This window comes from Danio rerio, chromosome 16 (genome assembly GCF_052040795.2).
Source record: "Danio rerio strain M-AB ecotype USA chromosome 16, GRCz13ab, whole genome shotgun sequence".
NCBI classification, from domain to species: Eukaryota; Metazoa; Chordata; class Actinopteri; order Cypriniformes; family Danionidae; genus Danio; species Danio rerio.
The window spans coordinates 15,774,130-15,795,697 of record NC_141036.1 but is presented as its reverse complement, the minus strand read 5'-3'; the positions used below and the strand labels follow the sequence as shown (position 1 = coordinate 15,795,697).

The 21,568-nt window shown below is 35.6% G+C and overlaps 1 protein-coding gene across 1 annotated transcript in view; it reads right to left on the bottom strand.

The window, feature by feature from the left end:
- Positions 1–4,096: 4,096 nt before the first annotated feature.
- mtbp (MDM2 binding protein) overlaps positions 4,097–21,568 on the bottom strand; it is a 45,437-nt gene continuing 27,965 nt past the window's right edge. The window contains exons 13-22 of the mRNA XM_087286759.1: positions 21,314–21,427; positions 20,112–20,282; positions 18,795–18,879; positions 18,453–18,611; positions 14,689–14,784; positions 14,352–14,603; positions 9,352–9,541; positions 7,762–7,875; positions 4,466–4,531; positions 4,097–4,363 (exon numbers count right to left, since the gene is read on the bottom strand). Coding sequence (XP_087142885.1) covers positions 4,325–4,363; positions 4,466–4,531; positions 7,762–7,875; positions 9,352–9,541; positions 14,352–14,603; positions 14,689–14,784; positions 18,453–18,611; positions 18,795–18,879; positions 20,112–20,282; positions 21,314–21,427 — 1,286 coding nt within the window. The 3' untranslated portion in view covers positions 4,097–4,324. The remainder of the gene's footprint in view (positions 4,364–4,465; positions 4,532–7,761; positions 7,876–9,351; positions 9,542–14,351; positions 14,604–14,688; positions 14,785–18,452; positions 18,612–18,794; positions 18,880–20,111; positions 20,283–21,313; positions 21,428–21,568) is intronic.

Sequence of the window (21,568 nt, the reverse complement as noted above, 5' to 3'; positions counted from 1 at the left end):
GAAAAAGCCAGTAAAGGTTATTGAGAGTTTTTGTCAAAGTTTAAAAAGTGTGTTTGTGCATGAAACGTTTACATTATTTAGATGCATGTGTGTGAGAGAACGGGTAAAAGAGCGCTTACTTGACAGCTCTGTTGATGACGTGAGCGGCTGGGTTTTTCTATCTGTATTTATTTGTTTTGGAGATAATACAAAATATGAATACAACAGAAAAACGTAAAACTTTACAAATTACATGTCCACTTTTGTAGGCTCAACACAATAGTGTCATATAGATAAAATAGCCTAAGCCAGTGGTTCTCAAACTTTTTTGATCAAGTACCACCTCAGAATAAATTGTCTCTCCAAGTACGACCATAATGACCAGTATTAAAATGTAAAATACGTAGCTGAGCAGGCCCAGTAAAGCAGCAACAGCTCAGCACAGTTTAAAAACGTTGCAGATTAACTACTATTATTAAGAACTTGTATTATTATCAGCCACTTTAAACATTATAAATAGTTTGAACATTAACACTGTACTGTGCTTATATGTACAAGTTGTATATATGTATAATATATATATAAGTTATTGTTTAAGTTAAAATGTGCTTTCATAAGTTCGTTAAAATGGTAGGCTACTGTTCTTAAAAATTTTTTTTAAAAACTGCTGTACTTAAATGTAAAGTGTTAACCTATAGTATCCTATTCATCAAAATGGAAATGTTGCTTGGACCTCATAAATATAGGCTATATGTCATTATATTCATATATGAACCATTTTTGATAAATTCTGAAAAAATATGTTGCAATAACATATGACATATTGCATTCCTCTGCATACCACTAGAAGGAAGCTCGCGGACCACTAGTGGAACACGTACCACAGTTTGAGAACCACTGGCCTAAGCTATTGAAATTATTTAAAGAATTACAAATATACATCAAACAAAAACAAATTAAATAAATAAACCAATATAAAACAATCAAAAGCTATGACAATGTTGGTATATATAATACAAATAAATTTAACCATTTTAAGTGATTTTAAACTTTCATTTTATAAGGCCTATCTGAAAAAAAAAAAAAAAAGATTTTAGATTATTTCTAAAAACATTAAACAACAGAAGAGTTTTTAAATATTATTTATAACATATTTTTATATGATGATATTAGTCAAATCATGCAAACAGAGCATTTTTGGGTGAGTGAAACCATTAGAAACTAGGCTGATTTCTTTTCTGTCATCCAGTCCTGTGCAGTGCTGCTCTACAAATGGATTGAGTAAAGCTGCACATAAAAATGTGCTCTATGTCCTCAAACAAGTGTTTATGTTTTTATTTGGCATGAAAAAAAATACAATTTTATTAGTAGATAGCTGCTGAGCTCATCCTGAAACACTTAACACTTTCCGTTACTTAAGATAACCTATGCAACATTCTTAAATTATTCTTTTAAATAAAGGGGAATTACCTGTTAAGTGTCATATAGCCTAGGGAAAAATTTAAAAAATTATGTTTTAGGTCTCTCCGGAGCATTTAAGCTGAATGTTTGGCGGCGTCTATCAAAATGAGGATGCTAAAAAATACATTTTACATCGAGTTATTACCGGAGAAATTCTGTCGTTTTACATTGTGGATAGTGCGCTCCCTTCGTCATCCCTCCGTTACTGGCAAGAGCACTCGATGCATGATGCCAACAGTCGGTCGATGATTAAACAAATATAATGAATGAAAATACTTGTGCGTATAGACATAATGTACTGCTGTACAGTAACGTGTCATTTGTTTGTTTCGGTTGTCTTCATTGTAATTGTTTCGTGATGACGCGATGGTGTGCTTTATCTGCCTGCCTGATTCGTGCTGAACTGGGCGGGTTGTCTGACGTTTAATTCAGGGGACTTTCAGGGGGCAGGGTTTGCGTGACGCGCTGCAAGCAAGTAGCCCGACAATAGAAATGCAACATGATTTCAGCCTCAAAGCTCAACCTTTCGGCCGACTGGCCCAGCCTGGGGCAATAAAAGCCCTGGTTCGCACTGGCCCAACAGTGAAAATACGCTATTGAGAGGCTCTGTTTACAGTAGCAAATTGGCATGGCAACATGGCGGAACCATTTTTGAGCATCCCACATTTTCTGAAGCAAATTACGCATTCTGTGTAAATGGCAGCTGAGATGCTGCAATGCTGTGGTGTTTCTTGCTTAACTCCAGTGATTAGCACATCTGAGCTTGACTGTATGTCATTGAAGTGTTTGAACCAACTGTGACCCCCATACTGTCATCGTTTCGGACTGATACAAGTACTGTTACACCCCCACAAGGCAGCAATTGTCAAATCATCCGGTTGAGAGGTAGAGTAGGATGTTCTCAGCTTAGCAGAGCTATTAGAAGCCATGTTTCCAAAATACATACCCAAGTGATGCCATGCAAATGAAGAGATTCAAGAAAAAAGCCTTGAGGCACCCCAGTAGTAAGATGTTGCCCCTGTGATACTTCACCCCTCCAAGACCTATCTGGGATACTGTAAAAGCTGAACCACTGGAGAGCAGTTCTTGAGGTACCTTTGTATCGTATCGTATCACAGGGTTTTGTGGTTCACCATAAGCAGCTAATAAATAAATCCAGCAGCATGCGCAATGAGAATTTGAATGCAGCTCTTGTGAGTCTCAAGGGTTCCACAACTGGGAGCAGGGTAGTTTCAGTGTGGGTCGCACTTGACTGGATGATAGAGGAAGATAGCATCTAAATGAGTAGACATGGTAGAGCAGATTGTGTTCAGTAGCAGTGTTAGTATCTAGCATTGTAAGGTCACTGGTTGGAGGAAGTGTCAATCTTCACTCTTCCTGAAAGGCATTCCTATAACAAACATTCTCCAAGTTTCCGTGGTGCAAACATGCTATTATTAGCCCCTTTCACATTACTGGAATGACTTTACCAGTAAATTAAAAAAAGCGCTGTTCACACAGGCAAGTATGCTCCCGAAAAGACCATTCAAGCATCCATTCCAAAATACCGGAAAATTCTGACATCATTATCCAGAAAAGACCTATAATCGGCTGCGCTAGTATTTGTAAACATAGAAGGGGTCGGGCTTTTGTTGATGGTTTCACAAGGGTGGCACAAGGGTTAACAGAAAAAGCCGGGCAAGGACCAGCCAACTGAAGAGCACCAGGGCCCGATTCAAGCACTTACACTTGTCAAAAGAACCAGGAAAAGCTCCTGGGCAAGGTTTAGATAGCTGAGTGTGAGTGTGCCCTAAAATACTTCTGTATTTTACCCATGATTAGTTCTACTCTTTAGGAATAATGGTATTCACACTTCCTCATTTCCAGCTTAAGTTTCAGTAAAATATACCCGCTGAAAAAGTTTTGAGTCCTGAAAAACCTTGTCATCTTTTCTTTTTTAGTACAATAAGCTCTTCTTAGAACATCAAAGAAAAACTGATCTCTTATTATATGAACCTCTTTAAACCAAAATGTCAGTATGGAGAACAAAGTAAGATGCCTTAACACATTTTAGAAAAGTGCGTCAGACTAAAATTCTCCAATTGAACAGCGTAGCAAGTGAGTTCAGATTGCATGTTGCCTTCGAGGGCTCTCAGGCCAGCCAGTGTAATGTGTAACTCCCCTCCCTCCTTTCCCATCACCCCTTTGGGCACCCAGGAGTGAGAACAATGGCCCTGTGTGGGACTGGAATGTGTTCGGCAACTTTGCCAAAGAGACACCCTCAACCTTCTACGAGCAGGGAGACCAGGAGCACTTACTCTTCATGACCTTGGCCCGATCTGACCTTTTGATCCAAATGTAGCAGTAATTTTGGGTCAAACTACTGAGATTGTGCAGCACTGATAGCTTGTGTGTGATTAGGAACAACAACATAACCACAAGCACAAGGGAAATGATGTGGTGCTTAAACTTTCATGTGTTCTTTGTTTCACGGTCGAGTGGTGATTTGAGTGAACTCTGATTACTGAAATGTGATCTGGACAGAAACGCCCTCTGACTGATTTTCATCATGCAAAACAGCATTTCTCAGAAAACGTGCAGCCTTATTTGGTTGTTTGTCAGAGCTGGATGCTTTGAGAGTTCATGAGTCTTTCCAAATGAAAACCATAAAAAAATATAAAGTAACATTTTTAATACATTCAAATATTTCACATCCATAAAACCATAAAATGACAGAACTCTTCTTCTTCCATGATTAATAATCTATAAAAGTCCTACAAAAGCATTAGAAGCACTTTCCTACAAGCTTCGTTTATTTATTTTGCAGCATCATGTTGTTGTTGTTGATGTACTTAACATGACTGTCCAGGTTTACCTTTAATGTTTCTGAAGAAAATGATTCTGTTTATCTTTTAGATGATTTCTCCACAACCCAGTCAATAACCTGTATGCAAAAACAGTTTGGATATAATTAATGCTGAAGGCATATTACAAAATCAAATCTCTCAGGTGGATCATGAATCTCGAAAAAACCTCTCTGTTTTACCTGTTTGACATTGTTACAGGCTGCCTTTTTCATTTCCTCATGAAGGCCACGTGAGGTTTTCAGATCCTGTTGTGAAAGAAGCACAGGTTGCTGAGGCATAACGGCTCTGTCAAGGGCATTGTGCAGGCCAAATATGTGCAAGTCAGGTCACAATTATATATACAGTGCACAGCATACATGAGTGCACTCGCTTTAAAATGTTTATTTTATCCATTTCTCTGTGAATGTAGACACATTTGGGAGCATTTAAAACAAGTTTTATTAAACTGTTATATTAATTTAAAATAATAGTTTGGTCACCAAACATCAATAGCCATATAACTACCCCACCAAGAATTTCCTAATGTCCTATGCATTTTTTTTAATCAACACATCCCATAATTTCTAAAATATCAACCTCTACCAAATGGTTGACATGTCGGTTTATGGTAAAAGAATGGGAATTAATACATATACCATGAAAAATCTAAAAACATGAAGTGTAAGACCAATTTATATATAAAAAAATAATTAAAAAAAAAATTTGAATACTAAATCATCTTTATTTTTTAAAGTATGCCAAAAAAGAAATCAGATTCTAATTTAACATGTTTTCTTAATTTTTATTATTTTACAATAATAAAATTTGGGTGGGGGGTTGGGGGGTGGGGTGGGGTGTGAAACAGTATCCAGCTGAAAAAGACCCTCCACATCAAAAGCTGCTGTTCCAAAATATTTTAAATGTTTCTTTAAATAAAATTCATTGTGTTCAATTTGGGAAAAAGTTGTTGCTTTTACCCAGTCATTTAAAAACAACATATTTTAGAGCCGTAATTACAAAACCATAATACTGTTAAACTGTGAAATCTTTATCCAAGTTTATCAAATCCTCAGTATCGTATAACAGCCCATGCCTAATATATACTTAGGTCTTAAAGGTACAGTAGTATAAAAAGGCCGTCTCTCTTTAATTATAACCCTCTGGGGTCGAAGACCGCGTATACGCGTTTTGACCTGTGGTGGCGTCAAACTACTGAAATGAACTTAAATAACACTTTCAGTTTTGATTGTACAGATAAGATCAATACATCCATTGAATCTGTTATGTGTCTACTTTTTGTTGTGTACACTCACAACAACAACAAACGTGTGTGCTTTTGCAAAATAAGGAAAACAAACAGTGTAGGCATTCTGTCTTTTCTCTCTACGTGAACTGCTTTTAGAAACGCGTCGGTAAAATGCGCTAAAACTCCGCGAATACAATTTCTCAGTCTGATCTCATTCATTTTAATGCGACCATGCCCACGGGGCATTGTTATAACAAACGTCTGAAAATGCGAGCAGACTGTGATCAGATAAACAAGTCACTAAAATGAAAGGAAACTCGGCAAATAGTCAACAAAGATTATGATTTATGATATCTATATAAAGCTTGATATGTCTACTTTTGCATTAACCAATTCGAAAACAAATTATCTCTTTTTATGTAATTCGTATAAAAGTAAGGGCTGGTACGGATTCTCCTATATCACCTCATTACAGCAGCATGGTCCCGCCTCTCAGTAAGCGCGCTTCATATGTAAATCCAGATGTGAAAACAATGGAGGTAAAGGACCAGTGGCAAAGAGAGCTAAAGCAGACAAGAAGTACTCCGAGTTTGCTCAGTAATGAAAGTAATGTTGCTCTGTGTCATTCCCACAAACTATTAGATGAAGATGTAGCTTTCAACTTCACAAAATGTTTAAAAACGCTACAAAAGTGGACCAAATAATAAGAAGGCCAGCGGTTACAATGAAATACTGCCTTTTTCCTGCGCTGCGCCCCATCACAGGATACCTGTCTGCAAGGTTACATTTCTAACCGTCCTTTGTAAGTTTATTCTTTAAATAATTACTGTGAATACCGAATGAGAGGATGATAACTTGCGCCAAAAGCTGCTGTGATGCACGCGACTGTTTAAAAGATTTCATTATCGCACATGGTGTGTTTTCACCTGCTTTCTTTTGCTCACAGTAATTTTTGTTAATATGGATTAATTATCATTCTTTAAAATAATATTGCTCTAATATGAGATTACCAAAACTAACTCAGAATCTTATTATAATTCAAACATTGTATATACTATTCCATATATTATAATGTATTGTTTTTTTAACCAATTTAAGATGTTTGACAATGTTAAAATAATATGTTGCATTTCAGCATGTTTTTGACTTATTTATAGACATAAAGTTAAATAAAAAATATCCTGGATTTGAAGAATATTGTGTTCCTGCACTTCACTGAGCTCAAGTAATAGTTTAATTTATAAAATTGTGAATGAATTTGACTGTTGATGTCTTAAATAATAATGTCAAATAACCAACATTTCTCAAAATGGATAAATCTAATTTTGCAACAATTTAAACAGTTTAAAAGTTTGCACAGTTTTATAGAGTGCACTGACTCTCACAAGTGTATCTCCAGTTATTTTTTGTGATTAATATATTTTAAATTAACTGCAAACAAAAAAGTAAATAAACTTTCCTCTGATTTCTTCTTGAAACTCTTCCCTCCTAGTCACATACCTGTCTGATGGCTCATTATGCAGGTCTTTGTCTTCAGGTGTGACTCACTGCATAGTAATGATAGTTCACACCTTCCCACATAAACCAATTTCACTCAAAAAGTGACTTAGAATTTTTAAGTCATTGTATTGTTTTCTGTGAGCAAGTGAACAAGATGATTCTCACATCACTTTGAAGCAAAAACACTAGACTACCAGATCCAGTTCTCAAAAGTCTTGTGCACAAATGTTCTCTGTGTGTTTCACGGCCTTGTTTCAGTGACTTCAAAATTTTAGTTTTTTTACTAACCACGCATAAACGTTTCTTTCTCAAAAACACAAACAAACATGCTGCTTAGGTATTATTGTAGCCCAACTTGTGCTGTTTACAGTGTTATCACACTTTAGCCATTTATATGTTTTTAAGATACTGAAAACAACACAAATGTCAGTGCATGTCAAAACTTCTCCAGAGCCCAAAACACCCTCAGACCCCAGAGGGTTAATGCTATTAGCTCAAGAAAATAAGTAAAATAATAATAAACTTTAAGGAAACATAGTTAAGCATTACAAAGGATGCTCTTTTTTTCTCTCTGCATATTTTGGGAGCAAAGGAAAGTGTTTCTTGAAGTGCGTTTTTGTTCCCCTGTCATGGATAAATGATGTAGATATGATCAATCGACAGTGTTTACGCAGCACATTTTGAGAGCTTCAAAGATGTCCTAAAGGCAGGACAGCAGGGTGCGAGAGAAAGAGAACGATTCGTACCCACCTTCAGATAAAACTTTGATATGTCAAACAGTCTTTTACTGCAGGCTTCAAAGCACTTGTGCTCGCTGCCGATCCCGTGTTTATTGAGCGTTTTAGCAACAACCTCCTTCAGCATCTGAAACAACGGATGAGAAACATGCAAAAATCACTGAACTACTGCTCTCACAGACCTTACGTAAAGCCTTGACATTTGCTGATGATGCATGTGAGTGAATTCACTGAATAAAGGAAAAGGTTTATGGTTATACATGGATTTCTGAGCACTTCTTACACGGCTCTCTACACGGCAACCTATTTTATTCTTAATCGATTTATGTCTCTCTTATCACTAAAATCACAGTTTCTTGGCCATAATTTATGTCAAGCTGCAATGTTATAAACAGCTGCCCTATTTTCAAAAGGAAAACATTTAGCAAATTTTCCACACATCCAATAAAGCATTACAGTACTGGCTGATACTGATAAGCTGATCATTATCTTTATTATATTATTAAATACTGAATAATATATATATATATATATATATATATATATATATATATATATATATATATATATATATATATATATATTTATTTTTTGCTATATTTAGGTTCATAATTAAAATACTTGTTCATTTTGTACTAAAAGTACTAATATTAACACTTCCAATCATTAAAAAAAAGGGAATTTACAATATTTACATAACAAAATTTAATATTACACCTCACCTGAGATCGTCACACTACACTATCTGCTAGAAATACTAGAAATTCAATACTAGAAAATCCATTGAATAAAAAAGTACTGTTAAAATCAAAATATAAGTACTGTTGAAAAATAAAAAAGTTATGTTATGACTGCCAAAAGAAGTGAAAAGTAATGAACACCAATAAAAACATTATTATTGACAAAATAAATAAATGAACGAACAAACTTGTAAATAAAGTTCATATACTGTACATTAGGGCTGTGCGATTTAGGGAAAATATCTAACTGGAATTTTTCTGACAGATATTGCGATTTGATTTGTGATTTAATTTTGTAGTCAAGCTTCAGGGAAACAATCTGTAAGCCGTGGCAACAATTCTGCAACAGCTCTTAAAAATGACTTGTATTTGTTTGGTGTCTGACCAAAATATTTCTATATTACTGATGTCCTCTTTTTCTTTGATATTAATTTGTTTATTGATGCTTCTGAAGCAGCAGATGCCATTATCCCAATTAACCGCGATTTCCTGTTTTTTTTTTTTCATTGTGGGCGTTCCACATAGTTTGGTTGTGCAATTCTGATTGGGCAGAACGAACGTGTGCTCACTCAATTGGCTAGTAAGACTATCACACACAGATGGCAGTCACATTTTCTCTGGTCGGAAAAAATATTTCATGTCACAGCCTCTTGCGTTTAGCTAATCGCAACATTTCAAATTGTGAGTGCGATTTGATTTCGATTAATCTCACAGCCCTAATATAAATATATCACTGTAACTAATACTGCACTACAGACAGAATGGCATGCAATTGTGCAACCCTTGTATTTTCAACAGATGTAACTTTGCAGAAAATGTAAAAAAAGGACGTGTCCTAATAATGGTATTTAATTAGCACTTACCCTATTGTGTTTCTGTGAGCGGGACTCTGTGTGTGTCTGGTTGAGTTTTTGACTGGGAGAGGGGTCCGTGACAGAAGCAGAGCGTCTGGCCAGAGTAGAACCAGAGCGAGCCGATTGCTGCCGAAGAGCCTCCACTGCTGGATGAGCACCAGCAGAACCTACAGACTCTGAGCTCTCTGATTTACAGAATCTGAGAGCAGAACAGAAGGATTTAAGAGGATGAGATAGATGGTGGAAGATATTGCATCTCTGAGATCATCAATCCCTCAATCTCACTTTGTAGCTCAAAAACATAAAAAAAACTCTGAACAAAATGAGCTGATGTGACAATCTACTTAAATACTGGAAATCTCAGCTATAGTGCTCTCTTGCTAAGCCTGTTCAATAAGAAACTTGGGCCCCTTATGAAATGAGCTTTATTTATTTAAAAACCAAATTTTTCTCAAATTCCATTACTGTTTTTGCTGATATTTAGATTTTTTCTGGATTTAATTTCAAAAGTTAAAATGCATTTAAAAATAAAAATAAATATATAAACAAACAAATGAATAAATTTAACAATAAATTGATAAAAAAAACAAAAAACATAATTATTGAAGATTGAACAGAGGATAGGATATACACTACCTGACAAAAGTCTTGTCGCCCATCCCAGTTTTGGAAACAACAAATAACAACTTGACTTCTAGTTGATCATTTGGTATCAGAAGTGACTTGTATGAAAAGCGAAGACATTTAGATTATGCTTATTTTATCAAAATAAAGTAAGATCATTTCCTTGATTATTAAAGATTTAATTAGAACAGTAAGGTCTGACTTTGCTTAGACAAAAGTCTTGTCACTTAACAGAAATATTGTACAGTATAGACTATAAAGTCATGGTGCAGTGGAAAAAATAATTAATATTGCACATGACTCCCATGATCTTGCATCCATACATCTTTGCAATGACTCAAATAACTTATTAATAAAGTCATCTGGAATGGCAAAGAAAGCGTTCTTGCAGGACTCCCAGAGTTCATCAAGATTCTTTGGATTCACCTTCAATGCCTCCTCCTCCATCTTACCCCAGACATGCTCAATAATGTTCATGTCTGGTGATTGGGCTGGCCAATCCTGGAGCACCTTGACCTTCTTTGCTTTGAGGAACTTTGATGTGGAGGCAGAAGTATAAGAAGAGGTGCTATCCAACTGAAGAATTTGCCCTCTCCTGTGGTTCGTAATGTTATTGGCAGCACAAATGTCTTGATACCTCAGACTGTTGATGTTGCCATCCACTCTGCAGATCTCTCGCACACCCACATACTGAATGTAAACCCAAACCATGATTTTTTCTTCACCAAACTTGATTTATTTCTATGAGAATATTGGATTCATGCAGGTTCCAATAGTCCTGCAGTATTTGTGATGATTGGGATGCAGTTCAACAGATTCATCAGAAAAATTTACCTTCTACCACTTTTCCAAATGATCAACTAGACGTTATTCTATACTTTTGTCAGGTAGTGTACATGGTATGTGTTGTGTAAATTATTATCATCTTATTATCATCTTATTACCATCATCATTAGTCATTATTCATGTCACTGCTGCCATAATATCAGAATATTACTCTCATCACTAACTTGAGTATTGTTATTGATTTTATTATTACTATTATTATTATTTTATATCATTATTATTATCATTATCATTATTATTATCATCATCATCATCATCATCATCATCACCACCATGAATGCTAAATATGAGTTTTTATTTGTAACTTTTCTTGTGTACACAAAAGCTGTGTTAACGACCAAATTAACGAACGAAAGAACATATGGAAGTAACATCAAAAATTACAGTGTGAAGCCATGGTTTGGTACATAGTTCGGTTTTGGGGTCACAGTTTGATACAGCATTAACAACAGGAATAAGTAAAAAAAAATCCCCAGTGACTATTTTTTTCTGTTGTTTTGAACAAGCAAAATTGTTTTGTCACAATAAGCTAAAGAACGGAAAAGCTACTTTTAAAGGTTGAGCCCAATCCTCTCCTTACAACAGAAAAACAGTAATTGTGCATAAATGCAATTATGACAAGTAACGCTAGGTGCTTTTTAAGTTAATTTGGTTTGCTATAGCATAACTCCAGTGACTGGACCGACAGTGTATTGTGGTTTGATTAGGTCAACTGCAGTACTTTTGATTAATTCATCCACAATTTAACAATTTCTATGACATTCTGCATTGTACATCTAATTAAATTTTATGACTGGATTCCAAAGCTCTGCATTTCTTCATCACGAAAATCATAGCCTCCTAGAAACCACTCAGCAGCATCAAGCTCAAACATAAATTTCCAGACGCGTGCGTTTAGTTCCTGATGATGTGACACTGCTGTGGTAATTTCAGAGCGGAGCAATGTCTGAGATGATGATAGTTTTTAAAATTAATGTGGCCTCTGGAGTTCTGCAGTGGGTCAGCAGCCAAAAAACAAAAAAAAAAAAAATCAATAAGCTCATGTCCTGACAACACATCATTTAATGCACTAAGGGCTCCTGTGGTGGCAGACAAGGCCAAAAATGAGACATTTGATCACTGCCATGTGTGAAGCGTGATTCGAGAGGGTCGGTGTGATTTCAGCCGAAACTGCTGGAAGGAGAAGACTTTGACATTCATTGCTGCGCTGCTCAGTGATTTTCATTCATTGCTCATTTTAGTCTGACAAAGCCATCAAGCACAGATCTATATTCAATTTGGAGGGGAGTGACGTATGGCACATTCAGATGCATGTAAAGTGGTGGGGCGGACGATTGGAGGAAGGCTATGATGAGCCTCGCTGTAGAATCAATGAACTGACAGCTTCAGAAAATGACTGGAGTAACTGGAAAAACATTAGCTTGACTGTCTAATTGAATGTCCTGCCGGTGTGAGAAGTGGTGTGTAACGATGGGTCGACTTATTTAAAGACTGGCAAATTGAATTTCATTAAAACTAACTGCCCTTGAAGCACACTTTCTGGTGCAGGGCATCTAATGGTGGCAAGTCTATCTATTCATTTATCCAGCCATCTATTGATTTGGAGAAATTTGCCTCGATTAGATATCCTGCAACAGATATTAATACTGTATACATATAACTATTTATTAATGACATACAGCTGCTTGATGATTGACATGATGTAGGACAACAACTCACTGCATGATCAAGCCTAAAGAACACATTTAAATGCCCCTAAAATTCCCTGTATGAACTGTCCCATACCTTTGTCATGTGGTTAATCAATATCACATGAGCAACAAATTCAATATCATACTGAGGGGCACTTTTGTGACGTGAATGTATAAATGTGATGTTGATTTTATACAACAGTTTAGTAAATAAGTTCTATTTTAGACAATAATTTTTGGGTAACACTTTATAATAACTACACACTATAAATCATTTATTAAGCATAAGCAAATAGTGAATTCATTATCCGTTAAGCATTAACTCTACATTTATAAACGTTAGTAAGGAGTTTATAACTGCAGCTACAAATGCTCTATTCTTGACTTATAAACACATTTAAAATGTGCTTAATAATTGTATTTTCATACTTAGTAAATGATTAATTTTTCATTACTAAATTGAGTATCGCATTATTTACAAACCAGTTGTATTTAAGAGTAGTTGAGGGTTTTCGCGCTTCTCCCTTCCAAGCCTCAAATAAGTTGCGCATCCCTTCTCACCCAGGGATCCCTCCTCGCTTTTCAGACATGTCACGCTCAGTCTATTAAATTTATTTAGTAATTGTGCAGATTGTGATTTATTATTTTTTTTGCAATATTTTGCTTGAATTTAATTGTATTATTTCTAAATATGTTTGGCGAGTTAAAATATTATTTGAATAAATATATCTGTTTAATGAATCTTTTCTGTTTAAATGCACCAAAATACATTTTTCAAAATGGAGTGCACTCAATTATGCTGTTTCATTAATTAGTGCATTTCATTCTCTACTTGGCACTTGCTGTATATAGATGAAGTGGTACACATGGGAAACAGATCTGATACTAGTAGAATATCACAAAACTTTCAGCCAATCAGCTTTAAGACCCAGAACAAGCATTTGTATACATTTATACAGCATTTACTACTTTAGTTAATGTTAACAATGTATAGTTGATACAATAATTTTCTTGTTAAAGTATTGTTAGGTCATATTAACTAATGTTGTTAATGTTGAGGAATATACTTATAGGTTGGGCCAGACAGAATCTGCAGACATTTTTTGCCATTTCTGCTAAATATTTTATTTAAAAAAAAATCAGCAAATGTATGCAGAATAGTATCAGAACTAAAAATTTAATATATTAAATAAAATTTAAAATATTACCCTTTTAACTTGTATTTAATGTTCACAATGCAAATCCAATTAGATCCACTTATTTTGTAAACAAAGCAAGTCTTTCATATTGTATATCTACTAAAAGAGGGAAAATATTACTTTACAAACTGTATTGTAAATAAACATTTTATTAATTTAAATTAATAAATTTCATTTAATTAAACATTTAATAAACTTATAAATTAAAAATTCTATAAAACCATATTATAAATATACTAATTAAATAATTTATTTATTCATTAATTCATTTTTCTTTAGTTTAGTCTCTATGTTAGAGGCCACCACAACGAAATGAACCGCCAACTATTCCAGCATATGTTTTACGCAGTGGATGCCCTTTCAGCCACAATCCTGGGAAATTCTTAATTTATTTCTTACATTATTGCTCTTTAAATATGCCAACAGACCCCTTTAAACAATACAAAGATCCGAAAAGTGGTAATGCACCCAATTCATAAACGTATTGACAAATAGAAAATAAATAAAAATAAAAAAAACAATGCAGACATAAAAACAACAAACAAGCCCAAAGTAAAAAATAAAATAAAAAATGAAAGACCTGTAGCGATCAGTACATAAGATGACATGAGCTGACCCATCCTCATTAGTATACACACTGTGCTCTCACCTCTTGTGTGGCTGGAGGTCTGTTTCGCGGGAGCGGCGTTTGAGGCGGGACGGCTCGCTGTGCAGAGCTTCACCGTCAGGCACACTGCCCGGTTCAGACAGCACGGCTGGAGACGGTGCAGGACTGAGGGCGAATGGCACAGGGCACGGCTCCTTACAGCATGTACTCTGGGTCTCGTATCTTATTAGTCGGGACTGCAGCCTTACAAAGCCTCGGTCTCGCTCAAGAGCCTTGCGTTCGTCCAGACAGAACCTGAACAAATCGAGAGAAGGCTGGAGAAAACAGAAGAAATGGGAAGGATAGATTTCTATGTAGAGACACATTTATGCACACTTACTCTATTCCATGATAGTTGGACCTGGCAGCCTTTAAGAATGGGAGCTTGGTCACTTTTCTAGGTGTGAGATCAGGAGACAACTGAAAAGCATGTTCCCTGCACAACACGCACACAAACAAATTTAGAGATATTCAGTTCTAGAGACTGCATAACATGTGTGAGTGTATGTTTTCCTCCTAAAACAAATAAATAAACAATACATTGATTTATTTGCACATACCCACAATTAGTCAAGTGGTCCCAAACCTTTGCAAGTTTATTTTAATTCTGTTGAACACCAATAAATGTTGAGGAATGTTAAAATCCAGTAGCCAGTAGTTGGAAAAATAAATAAAATTGAAGTAAACGTATATGGTGTCCAACTGTATTTAAAATATCTTATTTTTTGTTTAACAGTAGAAAAAAAAAAACTCAAACAGGTGAGTAAATAATGACCGAATCTTCATTTTGGTCTTTGTTTTTGGATTAACAATCCTCTTCAATAAATCAAATCCCCCCCCCCCCCCCCCCCCCAGTAAAAACACAGTACCTCAAATAGACTCTTTCAGTCTCAACATTCAGCTTAAGGCTCCACTATTGTACACACTGTTTGTGAGGATGGCATTTTTGACTGAACACTGACAGTGTGTGCTAACATCCACAAACACTCCTGATGAGGACAGTGTGTGAAATAAACTTTGGGTTTAGGGTAAGTTCTACATGTTCACATCCTGTAATATGTTTACCCGCTTCTTTTTGGTCAAGATGAAAAAGAAAAAAAAGAAAAAAAACGCAATCCAATTAGTTCTGCTTTGCTTCACCTTTTAACACTGGAACTACCAGAACTACTAAAATGGCCACATTGGTCATTCGGACCGTTCTGTCCCAAACTGTTTTGTCACATATGTACATAAGTAGAAGCTTTTATTGAAAATTAAAATTAAGCTTTGACATTGTCATCCTATTTTATGAAGTCATTACCCTAAAAATAGGATTCTGTAGCCTATATTTGTGTACAAGTTACCTGACCACCCCTGAAAGTGCATATCTCACTTTGTCCGGTAAGTGTGAAGAGTAAAGATGTTTTTTTTAACACAGTAAAAATGTTGTTTTTGAAAGGTTGATAGATATGTCTGTAATAAAGTTATGTTTTAGCTATTCTATTAAAAAGCTGTTTTAGTTAAAGTTGCTAGGCAACAGAGGCATGCCAATTAAATGGTGCATAAAAAAGTAGAGGGACTGAAATTCATGTGGGCAATTAGACTGTTATGGCCATGCAATATAGAATTATTCAGAACTCTTTTGTGTTTGTAATTTCAATTAAATAAAAATGTTATAATGAAATATACATAAATTTAATCACGGTTAGGGATGTGCAATTAATCGAAACCGAATCGCAATTTCGCACACTTTCGTTCTACCCAATTAGAATTGCGCAATTGAACTAGGCGGAACACTCACATTAAAACAAAGTGAAAAAAAAAGTGCTGAAACTGCTGACGAGTGTCGAGTGCAGAATGATGACATTTGCTCCTTCAGAAGCATTAATAGATTAATTAATATAAAAGAAAAATAGGACATCGGTAATATGGAAATATTTTGGTTTCAAAGTCACAAACACAGAACAAAAACTAATCATTTGTAAGTATTGTTGCCACAGCAAGAGAAAATACAACAACCAGCACCTAAAAAAGCACCACATGCAGCTGTATGAGAAATGTCTTGTTAAAAAGTCAACTGAAAGTATTGCCAGTGACATTCAATCAGCAAGCAACAGCAAAATACAATTTTCGAATTGTTTCAGCCATGTTAGCTTGCTAAGTGTTCTGTATTTTTATAATTATCATTTTTTTGTTTTTATAATAAGCTACAAGATCTCCCTAATTTGAGTTCGACTTGTTTACAGAAGGGTAAGGTCATTTTATTTGTGGCTCTAGAGAAAAATGAGTTTCATTTCTGAATTTTTAAAAATAAACTTGAATAGATATTTAAGTAAGTTAGTATCCTTTCAGTTCCTTTTTTTAACTAACACTCACTGCATTTTAGCAGTAAGAAGCTACGGATTACACAGGATATTGAGCTGAAGCTTGACTACAAAATTAAATTGCAAATCAAATCGAAATTGCAATATTAGATATTTTCCCCAAATTGCACAGCTCAAGTGAGAGTACAATTTAATTTAATTTTAACATAGTTATCGGTTTCAATTTAGTTTTATTATTAAAGGACACCTATTTTCACCCTTTTTCAAGATTTAATTTAAGTCTTTTGTTTCTCCAGAATGTGTCTGTAAAGTTTCAGCTCTAAACACCCATTAGATTATTTATTCTACCTTACAAAATATTGGATGTATTTCTCTAAACAACCATGTAGCTGTTTTTGCTGCCTCTGACTTTAATGCTAGTTCTCCCCGCCAACCGTTTCCACGTGCCTGTCAGAGTGTGCCTCAATCTCCGCCTCGACTGCGTTAAAAAAAAAAAGCAGAGTGAAGACATGAAGGGAGCCAATCTCACGTATCATTTGTGAGAAATACTAAAGTGAGAACTTTCACAAAGATTATTATTGGATGTATTTGTTGTGGACTTGCAACATGTTTACACGTGCACACACACACACAAAGCGTGCATTAAACTTTGCACTGCACACAAATGTGACAGGATACATGTTAATATCCACTGCTGTATGGATTTCCATTATGTTAATGTACAAAATAAACTTAGTTTAACTTTCACAAACCGGGATCTTTTATAATTGTACTGACATGCAGCTGTGAAGATGGTAAAATCACTGTAATTCATTAGAAACAAGCACTTGCACATTGTAAAACTCATTCTTGTTAACATTTGATGATGATTGATGATCACAGAGAGCTCAACAGATCTTTTAATCGCATTTGTTTTGAATACGTCCTGTCTTGTTGATATGATTATACTGGTTGCTACGGAGACATGTTAATACGTGGCTGTTAATCAATTTGGTGGGCAGGGAAACCACACTCCTAGGTCACATTGCGGTGGGCCTCAAAATAAGAGGGATTTGGATCCTATTTTACCACCAGGGAAAAAAAAAAAAAAAAGACTTATTGTTGATTGTTTCTATCAATCCAATATGACTGTGGACGCACTATACCTACACTTCAAGCTTAAAAAAAGATTATTTTCATCATAGGTGCCCTTTAACATAGTTATAAAATGACTCTATTTTAAAATACTCATAATTACTGTCTTTGTAGTTTTAGTTTTAACACTGAATCAAAACATACAAAATAAAAAACGTTGAATTTTACATACACGCAAAAAATAAGGAACTTACTGAACATCTAGAATAATGCTGTGTCATGGGCTGAACAAAGTCGATGTAGGTTCCTCACAAAAGATTTTTTCAATGCATTTATGCTGCTTTGTTCATTTTAAAACTTGAAAGGTCACATTTACTGTACATTATTACACTAAAAAGAGTGGATAGGAAATTCTTAACCTACTGTGACCGGCAGAAGTCAGTCATTTGAGTTTGAAACAGCATGAAAAGAAGTAAATAAAATATTTTTGTTTGTGTGTGAACCATCCCTTCAAGACGAGTGCAAACTAAGTTTTAAAACTTTCTGCCATGCATGCACACACACTTGGCCCCTGCTTGTCTTGAGGGACTTGAATACCAGTTATAATAAGCTAGGAGAAAAAAAATCATTAAGAGACATCATGTCAGACAGAGTGAGTGTGTGTGTGTGTGTGTGTGTGTGTGTGTGTGTGTGTGTGTGTGTGTGTGTGTGTGTGTGCATGACCAACCCTCTAAGCACTGGCAGCGGCTGTAGCGCTCCGCTCGGCAGTCCATCAGGGGTGAAGTGTTTGAGCAGCTCTCTGGCATCCAGCAGTGTAGAAGTTCCCCTCTGGCTATCTTTAGGCCCCATCAGACTCTCAGAGGAACCACTGCTGAACAGCCTGCACCTGTGGACGGCACTGAAATTTATTCATCCAACAGAGCACAAACGGACTGTTCCAACCAGCACGCAAGCTACATCCCCATCTGATATCTAATTCAGAGTTCATTAAGCCATCCACAGAGACAATAACTCAAGGCTTTGAATGGGTAAGCTTTTATATGAGGTGATGCAGTAACATACGGTTTACCTGGATCTTTGTCGCACTCGCTGTATGTTCTCATAATTTTGTAGGACACTTCTCTCTGGCCATTCTGAGTGAGAATGCTTTATTTCTTTGAGAGAAAGAGAGAGAGAGAGACATTTAAGTTTATTATTACCTTCTCTGGCTATGTCATAGCAAAAAAACATACAATTTTCAAAATTTTTAGAGATATCAATTTTCTATAGCAAGACAATAAGATTTGTTTTATATTTACTTAATGATGGACAAGTAAGATACATGTATATTTTGTCTTACAATAGATGTGGTGTAATGGAATGCAACAAAACTAGGGATGCATGATATATTGGTGGCCATATCGTTATCGGCCGATAAATGCTATTTTTAATGTTATCGTTATCGATCCAATATCAAAATTAGACCTATATCTTCAAGTCGATAGACTACATGACTGCACAGAACTTGTTCAAACCTTTTCAGATTTGTCCAGTGCACTATAACGGAGCTTTCCTCACATGGTTTATTCCTTCAAAGTCCGTTCATTTTTTGTGTGGTTTTACTGTTTGTTAATAGCTCAGTAAGTAACCATGTTCCTCATCCTTGTAGATATGTTTGATGGAGTGTCATTAGCTATGTTTCAATCCAAAAATGTGAATTACTTTTATGCACAAAACTGGATTAATCGCAATAAAGATCTGCAAATAAAGCAGCGTTTGAGTCTCTTGATTTTGGAGGTCATTAATAATATAAGAACACCAATACTGAAATGGTTAAGGCGTTTTAGAATGACCAAACCAACATGTCAGATGCTTTACAATATGCTCAGCCTGCTGGTTTGTTTATTCACACACATTTCTATCATCACATGATCTCTTATAAAAAAAATCACATGACCTTTTATTAATGCGAATACTAGAATTTGTTCTGTAAAAGAGTTTCCATCAGTTTATGAGCATCTTTTCTTATCGAATAAAAAGTTTATCCTACTCAGTTATGCTTAATGCGCATAAAAATAGGTGGATGGAAGAACAAATATACAGTAAAACCAATATACAAACCAAATATACAGCCTACCCAATTCACCTGTACCACATGTCTTTGGACATTAAATCGCAAATCAAATCAAAATATCTGTCAGAAAAATTGCAATTAGATATTTTACCCAAATAGCACAGCCCGAATGGCTGGCAACCCTACTCTAGCATTTTCTGTTAAAATTTAGCATGATCAATAAACAATGGATAAGGTTTAGCAATTTAAATAGACATGATGAATCCTCAATTATTAGTTGACATCGCTACTATGGATAATACAAAAAGAGCTCTGTGTTAAAGTTCTCCTTACTATTTTTCTTAGAAGACGTAGGTTGTTTCTTCTTCTGCAGGCACATGTGTTCAGAAGCTCTGGGCAGGGTAGAGTCATGCATTTGAAGGTACTGCTCTCTGGCCAGATTTAGAAGAGCCTTCAGTTCATTTACAGGTATGGCAGCAGACTTCTGGGCATCCTCGCGTCGTTCTAACCACAGATCAAATGCATCATTACATGTCTTTAAATTTTTTATTTTTTTTTTAAATGAGTCTTGATCTGTTGTGCAATTTCTTGGTCAAAAAAATGCTCAAGAGAGGGTTTTGAAGCAAGTAAGACATTGTTGAGTTATTTCTGAAGACACATGATAATATCAGAATATCAGAGGAATGGGCAAAAAATCCCAAAGACAGGTATGCCAAGCTTGTGGTGTCATATTTAAAAAGACTTGAGGCTGTAATTGCTGCCAAAGGTGCATCAACAAAGTATTAAGCAAAGGCTGTGAATACTTATGTACATGTGATTTTTCAGGTGTTTTATTGTTTAAAAAAAATTCTTTTTTTCACATTGTCATTATGGGCTATTGTGTGTAGAATGCTGAGGAAATAAATGCATTTAATCAACTTTGGAATAAGGCTGTAACATAAAAAAGAGAAGCAATATGAATACTTTCCGGATGCACTTTATTATGCTAACCAGTTAACATTTAGGTAGATCACCTACTGCACCTTTAACATTTACTTTATCGTAACACACATATAACTTTTCAAATCAATAACAACAATAATGCCTCTAAAGCAACCCTGATGCCTTTTTAAAGAGCACAATTGTTCATGATCACAACATTGTGGGATCTCAAGAGTAATTTGTAATATCAAATCAATAACAAATTGCCCCATGTTTAATGGAGTGCTTGCAGAGAAAACCTCAGAAACATACCTCAGTTCATCTGCTACAAGACTAATAGCAGCACTCTTGATTTACCACAATTGTTCCATCAATCACGCACTCTATCGTGCACCATAAACCTCTGTTAACGCGACAAGTGTTGAGGCTCTGACAAAAGATCTATTGTTTACTTCTCAAAAGAGAACCTAATGTCTCCAGAAAGTGCTCGTGTTAGATGGAGAATGTACGATCAGCGGAATATGATTAGATGTGTGTTCTGGGGCGACTGAAGCACAGCGTGTGAAACCTTCGAGGTCCTGCTGAAAGGTTTTCCGTTGCTTGGAAACACTTACGGCAGCATTCCTTAAGGACCAGGGTCTGCACCTTGGCCAGCTTTCTCTCCCTGTGCACGAACCGCTCTCTGCGGAGACATGGCAGGGACCGCAGCCAGTCAGCAGTACTGCTCCCTGCGGACAAAACACAAGAGAGTTTAAAGTCTGGGAATGCAGAAGAGGGAGAGAAGAGATGTGTTAATCACGTAAAAAGTACCAGGAGAGGCGGCTGCTAAAATGTCCAATCTAAAGTTTCTCACTTCAGATTTAGGACTG